The 9,625-nt window shown below is 43.2% G+C and overlaps 1 protein-coding gene across 1 annotated transcript; it reads right to left on the bottom strand.

Annotated features, from left to right (window-relative positions):
* Positions 1-1,179: 1,179 nt before the first annotated feature.
* On the bottom strand, positions 1,180-5,743 carry LOC123113226 (vacuolar protein sorting-associated protein 2 homolog 2). Its single transcript, XM_044534412.1, has 11 exons — positions 5,512-5,743; positions 5,061-5,105; positions 4,650-4,684; positions 3,716-3,766; positions 3,523-3,627; positions 3,357-3,428; positions 3,149-3,220; positions 2,032-2,112; positions 1,774-1,809; positions 1,624-1,688; positions 1,180-1,520 (listed from the first exon to the last, which is right to left on the bottom strand). The coding sequence occupies exons 1-11, from the start codon at positions 5,543-5,545 to the stop codon at positions 1,427-1,429; spliced, it is 690 nt and encodes a 229-aa protein (XP_044390347.1). The 5' UTR covers positions 5,546-5,743; the 3' UTR covers positions 1,180-1,426.
* Positions 5,744-9,625: the final 3,882 nt, after the last annotated feature.

Raw genomic sequence — 9,625 nt, 5'->3', positions numbered from 1 at the left:
TAGATATGGCATGATGAAAAACTGAATGACATTGCCACACTGTTAAACTGAATGAAATTGCCACACATTGTCGTGTGGCTAGGAGAAGAATTGTTTGACGTATTTTTATCAACGCGTTAGGCTAGAGAGCATGGATACGGTATTTTCGTATTCTGCCCCGTACGCCACACGTATACTATGCTTTGGCGTCAAGGAATATCCCTGCAACAATGGTCTCACGATCGCGAATCAACTTGTGGTTGAGATGGTTAGGTGGACAGTGGTATCTTCAACCCACCAGGGTTCAAATCCTGGTGCTCGCATTATTTCTGGATTTATTTCAGGATTTTCGGCAATGTGCTTTCAGTGGGAGGAGACGTTCCCGTCGACGACGAGCCGCCTACGATGGCTTCGTAAATCTCAAAATGATATGTCGTGTATATGAGCGCTTGTGTCTGTATGCTTAAAAAAATGGTCTCACAATCATATATGTTAACCAATTCAGTTACCGAATTCGGGTTCAAAACAACATGAAGATACGGATAAAACAATCCTATGGGCTATGGCTGTTTCACCTTTAGATCTGATTATGATCTTCTTAAGCCTAGCTCGGGCAGCGTTCATCACACGTCCAGGTACAGCTCGGATTCCAACCGAATTCAGAGTGTGTATGCACCTAGATCCAGCTAGAGTGTTTCCCTTGTGTCCCCAAACACACTAGAAGAGCTGTCATAAAAAGAGAAATTGATTAAAAGCAAGAGATTGCTCCCTCCGTCCCAAAAATTTTGTCTTAGATGTAGTTATATTTAGTTTTAGATACATCCGTATCTAGACAAATCTAAGACAAGAATTTTGGGACAGAGGGAGTACATTTTTGTATTTTCGCACAAATTTAAAGAGTTATTTGGAAGTAGCAAACATAGTGTAAAAATGTATAACAATGATGAAAATAGAGGCATGAGGCATAGTACTTTCACTCGTAGCATCCCTCAAGGTGATGGAAGGTATTTCAAAGGCATGGTGAAATCAGTGAATAACAACTTGCATAGGCCTCACGTTCTAAATACTCCTCCCCTAGGGTCATTCGCTGTGTTTGGAATTAGTTGTGAATCATCATCATATTTTGCCTGCAATTTCTGCAGTGCTTGGCCAGGCAAAAAGAAAACATCCGCAGGGTCCTTTTATTTTCTTCCCCGTAACTGTGCCCTAAACTTGTGTAATTTGTTCACTTCATAAATAATTTATGCTCCACCATATTTCTTTTCAGCCACATTCGATTGGCAACAGGACAGTTTATGCTACACCAAACAGAAAACTCAGGTTCTATTAAGTCACATGTACTAGCTTGTTTCCTGGTTACAATATTAAGCTACCAGAATTTGGAAACAAGGCACCAGTAAACAGATTTACATATATAAGGCTATATAAACTTTCTTGCAGCAGCAACTCAGATGCGGCGGAGAGATGCCAGTCTCCTCTCCAGATCATCAACTTCAGCGGCATTAGGTTCAGGCGCCACATTTTTCGCTGGAGCCGCATTCCTGATAGCACGACATTTCCATCAGGTAAAAGGCGACAGATGACTTGTATACCGTTGAGATGGACATTTTAGCTATTATTGTTGGGGAAGAAATGATTGTATACCGTGCTTGGTTGTTCTCGGCTTTCTTGTTACTGGCTCCAATACGGCCTTTAGGTGCAGAAGACAGCTGCAGTGTCATGAAAGCATCAAAATCAGCATTTAGAATTAAGATTCAGCACGCTGGTACGTGTAGAATGAACAGGCGTATTTACCTGCGAAGCCACATCAACACCAATCTCATCCAGAACCTGCATCGAGGGCAGAGGGGTATATCACATATCATGAAAGAATTAGGGAATGTTTCAATACGAGATCTTTTTTAGTCTTGCTTAGCAATGAGGGGATCCGTTTGGCAGTTAACATGAAAGAAAGTTAGCTTTGCCAGGTAGCTAACTGTGCCAAAAATGCTTGCCCACCAGGGAGCCAAACGCTCTCCCTCGTCAAAACGCAGAATATAATTAGCATTTTACCTGGTTCGTGAGCTCTTCTGTTTCCTCTTCAGCTTCATCCTTATCTAGTGTTTCATCAATGGCATCAGACATCATCTCAAGCTGCATGGAAAATAGTTTATCTTAATTTTCAGAAGAAAAAAACCCATTTTAAAGGGATCTTGGCAATAAGTTATTGATCTCAAGCTGACAGCTAGAACATTTCTCTGAATACATCTGTGAGAATAGTGACATATCTGATTGAACTGACAAATAAGTTATGAAGACGCTGAAACAGCTAACTATTCTAAGATGCTGTATTGATTCATAGATATATACTCCCTCCGTCCGGAAATACTTGTCATCAAAATGGATAAAAAGGGATGTATCTAGATGTATTTTAGTTCTAGATACATCCCTTTTTATCCATTTTGATGACAAGTATTTTCGGACGGAGGGAGTATGAAACAGTACATGAAACATAGCTAATGTGCGTACAAAATTACAAAAGGAATTCTCAGACCACATGGATATGGAGTGAGCAATTTGAGTGGATGATATCTCAGAATGCTCATACATTGTAGATCATGAAAAATCCACAATAAATAGGATGAATCGTCCACAGAAAACAATGATTGTTGTACAATAAATAGGATGAAACAACTAATTATACTAAGATGCTGTACTGATTCATACTTCTAAAGAATATTTGAAACAGCACAATGGAGGGAAACATAGTCAATCTGCGTACAAATTTACAAAACGAACTCTCAGAACAGATGAATATGGAGTGGAAGCGCTAACAATTTGAGTGGATGATATCTCAGAATGCTCATAGAAGTGTAGATCATAAGAAATCCACAGTAAATACAATAAATGGATGAATCATCCCCATGCAACAATGATTGCATCTGGTCTGGGCTCCCTGATCTAGTTTATTCATATGTGCTAAGAAAGTAATAACTAACCAACAAACACATCTACATAATGTGATATATCTAAGAATAACGACTTAGCACTACAGTAAAGAAATAAGGCATATGTCCACAATTTTATTACCATCATGGCTAACTCATACATATCTATATAATGCGATATAACTAAGCATCTGCACTTAACACCACAATAAACAATTAAAGAGTGTCCGAAATGCTATTACCGTCATGTCCAATTGAGATGATTGCTTCTGGAATTCTCTCATCTGCTTCATCTGCTTCGTTGGTTCCAATTGCTGAAAACAAAAAATTGCCCCAACCATCTCAGGACACACAGTTCACAAATAAGTTCACAGGAAAAGATTGACTAGAGATTGGCAAAGGTCGATAGTTAAAGAACAGCCAACCAACCATGGCTGTCTTTCATCATACCTTATTCATTGCTGCCATCGCTTTGCTTGCGCCTTTCATTCCAGCAGATATTGAAGTTCCAGCATACATTGCCTTGAAAAATAGATAGTTCACACACAGTAGTAAGTTTATTTTGTCTGTGCTCAAAATTTACAGCTGTATAAATCAAACTGAAAGCTAGGCATACCTGTGTGTGAGTAGCTACTCCACGTATCTGCGCCCGTGTACCTTGTAAATTGACGATTTGTTGCCTAAGCCTGACTAGTTGCCGGGCTAGAATTTTGGTTGCAGCCTATAGCAATACAGAACACGTATTGTAAGACATCAATAAGAAAATTGTTATGGATTAGGGATCTTACACAAAATCCTAGCATACTTACCTCATTTCCAGTCTTGGCAGTGTTCTTGATCTCAGCAACCAGCTTCTTCTCCTGGAATGGTACCACTACAGCGTTAGGAAACCAAACAATACAATACACACAAGCCATTGCAGAGTGGTAAGTGGAACTACGATGCTGCTGTTTCACACCCTTCCTGGATTAAACTGCTGTGGTTTCCATTCCTAGAGCATGCGACTAAACTGCTGTGGTTTCCATTCCTAGAGCATGCCCTTCCTGGACTTAGCTGCTGTGGTTTCCATTCCTAGAGCATGAGGGTATGGCAGCAGAAGAGGGCATGAAGATCTCTAGGAGTTTGAGGCATCTCACAGCCTCAATAAAAGTGTGTATAAGCATTTCAGTTGCAAAAATAACAATATTTTATCACAATTTTCACTTGGTTTAAAACAATTTTATCAAGAAAACCAAAACATAAATTTAAGTGCAAGGTCCAAAATGAAGTATCAACTGCAATATGGCATTGATCAGATTTGCATTTGTTGCTTTAATTCCTGAACAAAGATCCAAAAACATATAATGGTGAGCTATTTTCTAGAAAAGTTGTTTTTGGTACTATCCGAAAACATCTCAGGAGCAAACCTGCTGTCTGGTCCCATTGCACACCAGAAGCATAATAACAGAATAATATCAACAGTGGCAGCGCTACCTAATCTCGACCGAGTCAGTATTGCCTCTATCGTGTGGTGGGAGCCTGACATAAATTGTATTCTAGTTCAGTATGACAGTGGAACTACTATCACACTCCTAGAAGAAAAAATTCCTATGTGCTCCAAGACGGTAGCATATTGTTTGTATTAATCAGTTATTCATACTATGTGAGAACACTGGATTCAACCCAACCAAGCAACTTTGTGAAATCTGTCAATTGTTTGCGTTGTGGAAAGAAAAAAGAAAAGGCCCTTCACTTACTACATACCTCCATTTGCAGGGAGCCAATCTCTCGCTCAACTCCTAAAATACGCAAAAGGAGAGAAATGGTGTCAGAAATTAGCACATTGCCAAGTAAATTTTTCTTCAAGAGCTGCTACTTAAGCTAGTATCGCGGTCTGTTGTAATCTTATCCTGTGAAATTCTGTTACATGATATAAATTCTGTTACATGATATATCATCGATCGCCTTTAAAAAAGACGCCGATTTCTGAACTTGTGCAGGTTTGCTGTCAATATAGCGCATGTTCAAATGTCACATACATCACAAATTCACAATAACGTTGTTGAATCGGTGGTATTTAAGCCATGTATGTCCCTAACAATAGGAACTAAAGGGAAAGCCTGGGACAAGTTGACAGAACACCGGACGGAAAAGAAGAGGAGATTTTGCTCTCACCTCTTGTGGCGACTGACATCTCGCGCTTGCTTGTCCTGAGAGCCTCTGCAGGTGACAAAAGCATCACGCCATCAGTTCGCGACACCAAACTCCACACTGCCAGTTAATTCACAGTTTACACGCCCATGGATTCAGCGAGTTTCCCCACTCCGACACCCAGAACATTCTCGATTTATCCTCCATCCACACGAGCGCTAGGTCACCCTAAAACCCTACCCATCGAAGCACCCGGGGATAAAAAAAATCCGGTTCAAGAAGGCCGAAATCCAGCAAAGATCTCGCCTTTGGATCACAGAAACGCCCGCATCACCGAGTCCCGAGCCGCAGATCAGACCAGATCGGCGGGGCGGGAGGGGGGACGAATCGAGGCTAGGCTAGAACCCCACTAGAATCGCCGAAACCCCCCAATCTAAACCAAAAGAACAACGCGAATCCAGGAACTGGGCCGTACCTTTGGGGTCGACCTTCTTCTTGAAGATGTTCATGGCCGCTCCTGCTGGATCGCTCGGGCGCAGGGAAAACCTAGCTCTCTCTCTCTCTCTCTCTCTCTCTCTCTCTCTGACAGATTTGGGGAAATGGCAAGCGCAGAGCGGAGTAGAGAGAGAGAGAGAGATCCTCTTTTTTCCCCTGTCTTTGTGCGAGCGAGGGATGACGGCGCCGAGCCCAACGGGCACTTCGCAGGCTTTTTGGGCTTTTTATTAGTAGTAGCCGTTGCAGCGTTGAACAGAATGCTTAATTCCGGGGACGACGGTGCGGTTCGGGCTTCTCTCATGACGCGTGGGTCCGGAGGGAGCGCGGGCCCGCCCCGTCAGTCGGGTGGTTGGGCTGTGTCGGCAGCGGCTGTGCGTGCGGATAGGCACGCGGCATGGGAGGAGCGCCCTGGGGCACGCCCCCACTTCTCCCTGTCTGCCGGCCCTTCCTTTTCAATTTTAATTAATTAATTAATCAGTTTCTTTTCTCTTTTCTTTGTTTGTCTACGGGAGCTGATTTTACGGTTGTTCCCATTATCGTGCCCGGATAAAAAATGCGGAAATTTATTCCCTTCCACTCTGAGAGAGATTTTACTCATTCTTTTTATGGAAATACATCATTGCAGTGTAAAATGCCTCTCTCAGAAGCAATTATGTCACCGCGTATCTTTTTTCTTTAGGAATTCTGGAGGGAGAGAGAGATCCTTTGAGGCTAGCCTTTTTAGAGGGATTTGGATCATTGCCCCACTTTACATGGGGTTTGATGATTTGCCCCAGACTTGTCTCAATGGCCCGTGATCCCGGCCCCACCCGTCAATCTCGAGGGGAGGGTGCAAATGATCAAACTTAGAAGAAAAGTGGGGTCACTGGCCTTTTTGGCCCCTTGTTAATATATTAGTCCAAATAATATTAAGACAGTACAAATTCTAACAAGAAAATGACATGAAAAATGAAAAAATTAATATTTTAAGATGTATCAATAATCAACTTTTGAAAGACCCTCTTCAGCCCCCCTTGGTTGCCATGGTTTTTTTAACACATTCATTGCCATGATTTGAGGGCTTCTCTCTCAATGGGTTCACACATAATCACTAGTGGGAGTTGTAAAATAAATTGAAAGATGGTTTGTCATCCAAGTGTTGTTGGAGGGACTGGGGCGTTGTTGTCGGGGCACGCGGCCGCAAAAGAAAATTTTCTACCGCCCGAACCAGGAACATGTTGTGTAGATGGATCACAAAACTAGTTTTACCACTAGACGCACAGTCATGACAACGAAGAAGAGTTGCAAAGCGCGTCCCTGTCTCCTCCTCGCGGATCCCTTGAACATTTCCTCATGGTTCTATCAAATGATTCGTCACAACGTCGTATGTACGATCCCTCCATGGTATCCGCGTGTGCAGGGAGGAACGACGAGCGGCAAACTACTAGGCCCAATCACATGACATAGCGTGGGAGGGAATGGCGACGGTGTCGTGGGACTGGTCGAACCCTTTCTCTAGTTATATAGAGGTCAACTCGGGCTTAACACTTGAGCCACGTTAGGACTCTCTGCCCAATTTCCACTCGGATCAAATCCAAATGGGGTCTTTCTGCTTAAGCGCATGACCCTATAGGTTCATGTATACATGGACACAACCTGAGTCGATAGCTAGTAGTGGCTCCTAGCCGAACGTGTCAACTCCCATGTGTGGGCAAAGTCATAATTGGCGAACCCTTACAATGTGTCATATGCAACTTTGCCTCACGGGATATGTTATCAAGTTCAAGGCAGGTACGTGTCACCCTTGTTAGTGGCTCGACATCTCTTCTCATATGTGTATAAGATTCCTTAACACTTAAACCAAGTCGTATGGCCATACTTTCGAATCTGATCACTTGAGAGGGCCCAAAGAAATCTCCCTGAATTGAAGGACCAAATCTCATCTTAGGTCAACCATGTCCTGCAACATGTTTCACGACTAACCTGAAAGTTACCTTTACAACTCAGTTATAGAGTGGGGGTTAATGACCCTAAGTAAGTCAACCAGCTCGACTCGTTAAGCTCGTATTCTCGTTAGGCTTGACTTGTTAAGCTCGTTAAGATGAACGAGCAGAAAACCTTGCTCGACCCGGTTCGTTTGAAGCTCGTTAAACTCGTGAGCGCTCGCGAGCGCTCGTTAACAGATTATAATGTATTACGGTCTATAGGATGAATGTGTAGGTGTGGTTTCAAGATGAAATATGGTGAAATGCACTGCTTTGTTGCCCCCTATGTCAATTAGATCGAATAGATGAGTTGAGGTGCTACAAAAAGTTTGTCATATGTAAGATTAAAATATGTGTTGTGTTGTTATTAACGAGCTACTCGTTGGCTCATTCGTTAAGCTCATTAAGATTAATAAGCTGAAATCAATGATTGGCTCTGTTCATTAAGAAGCAAGCTACGTGCTTAATGAGCTGAACTATCGAGCGCTCATTAAGCTCGCGAGCTACGAGCTTTTGGTCCAGACCTACCGAGTACATGTGAAGACCTCTCAAGTCTATGACATTGACATATACATTGTACTTAAGACTAACATGTGATAATATCTCGTTGCGTCTCAACATGAATATGTATGACTCGGTAATCCTCATCCCCGAGTTCGTACTATCGGGTTAACATTTCTATACCCATAACTTGTGAAACATAGTCATCAATTGAATCATATACGAGTCAAATATGCCCGCATGATCTTATCAACTAGGAATCACTAGAATAATCATCATACAATATATAGTCTCACAAGCAAGTCACATACTTATTAATACATATCAATAATTGATGTTCAAGAACAATACAAATAACTTACGAACAAATAAGGAAATACCGTCATCACATGATTGTCTCAAGGGCATATTTCTAACAGTTGCTTCACTTGTGCAAATTTGCATGTGCTCTCATCTACGACAACCATGGCTTGAATGGACAACTCAAAAAATAACGCATGTAGGTATGCGGGAACACTGCAATGTCACGGGCATGGACCGTTTCTACACCCTCACAGAGATCACCATAGGAAATGGCGCCAAGATGGGCATTTGGGATTATGTGTGGGCAAATGGCCTGAGGCGGAAATGGCACATTTGATATATGCTAGTGGTTGGGGCCTCTTGAGGCGGGATTGTGCGCGCTAATCAAGCTGTCGTATTTGTTAAGGTGATTGTATGACAATAGGCTTAGTTTAGGCAAAAAAGACGGGCAACCTAGATGATACATCAATAATTGAAGTACATGTAAACTTTCAATTGGCAAACCTTGAAAGGCAGCATGAGCACATTGACATATAGCAGAAATAAACTCACAATGGATATTCATCTCGCATCTTAATACCAGTGTTACAAAATCATATGTCCATATGAGGAGAAGCAAACTTAAGGATTTGTCACTACTTGATTGTGGATACTATATTCATCTACAAACAGGTAACATGTAACAGGACCATTGGACTGAGAAAGAGTAGTTTCGGTGTGATTAACCATGCTCAATCATGTTCATTGCTGGACATAAATAACATCATCAACTGGACAGGAGTAGCGACAGATGTTGCCTAGACGGTGGCTTCAGACTTACTGTTGTATTTCTTTGTAAGGACTTTTGTGAATAATTAACAAAGCAGTTGCATGCATCGTCCAGATGCAGAGGGCGGGGTCTTCCTCCTTTTCTAAGAGCATCTCCAACAGACGCCCTACGAAGTCGCGCGCTAAATTTTTTTTACAGCGCCAAAATAACGTTTTAGCGCGCCGGATAACCGAACACCTCTAGCAGACGCCCAAAAATATGCTGTCAAGCTACATCTCCAGCAGACGCCCAAAATTAATCACACGCGCCCGTATCCAGCTCGCCGCCCGTGGCATGCTCGCCGCCATGGTCATGGCCACGCGCCACCGCGCGTTGCCTGCTCGCCGTCGTGGCCGCGCTCCTCCCCTGCTCACCCCGCCGTGGCCGTGGCCTGCTCGCCTCGCCGCCGCAGCCGTGGCCGTACCCGCGCCCCGTCGCCCGTGGCCGTGCCCAGCTCGCAGCCCATGGCCGTGGCCGCGGCCTGCTCGCCCCGCCGCCCGTGGTCATTGCCGCGCCCC

Source organism: Triticum aestivum, chromosome 5B (assembly GCF_018294505.1).
Source record: "Triticum aestivum cultivar Chinese Spring chromosome 5B, IWGSC CS RefSeq v2.1, whole genome shotgun sequence".
Lineage (NCBI taxonomy): Eukaryota > Viridiplantae > Streptophyta > Magnoliopsida > Poales > Poaceae > Triticum > Triticum aestivum.
This window is presented reverse-complemented; position numbering and strand designations above follow the sequence as displayed.

Coding starts and splice junctions, on each gene's coding strand:
- LOC123113226 (XM_044534412.1), bottom strand. CDS start 5,545: ATGAACATCTTCAAGAAGAAGGTCGACCCCAAAG. Junction 3,767..4,649: donor TTGGCTCCCTGCAAATGGAG/GTATGTAGTAAG, acceptor GTACCATTCCAG/GAGAAGAAGCTGGTTGCTGA. Junction 3,628..3,715: donor CTGCCAAGACTGGAAATGAG/GTAAGTATGCTA, acceptor GTATTGCTATAG/GCTGCAACCAAAATTCTAGC.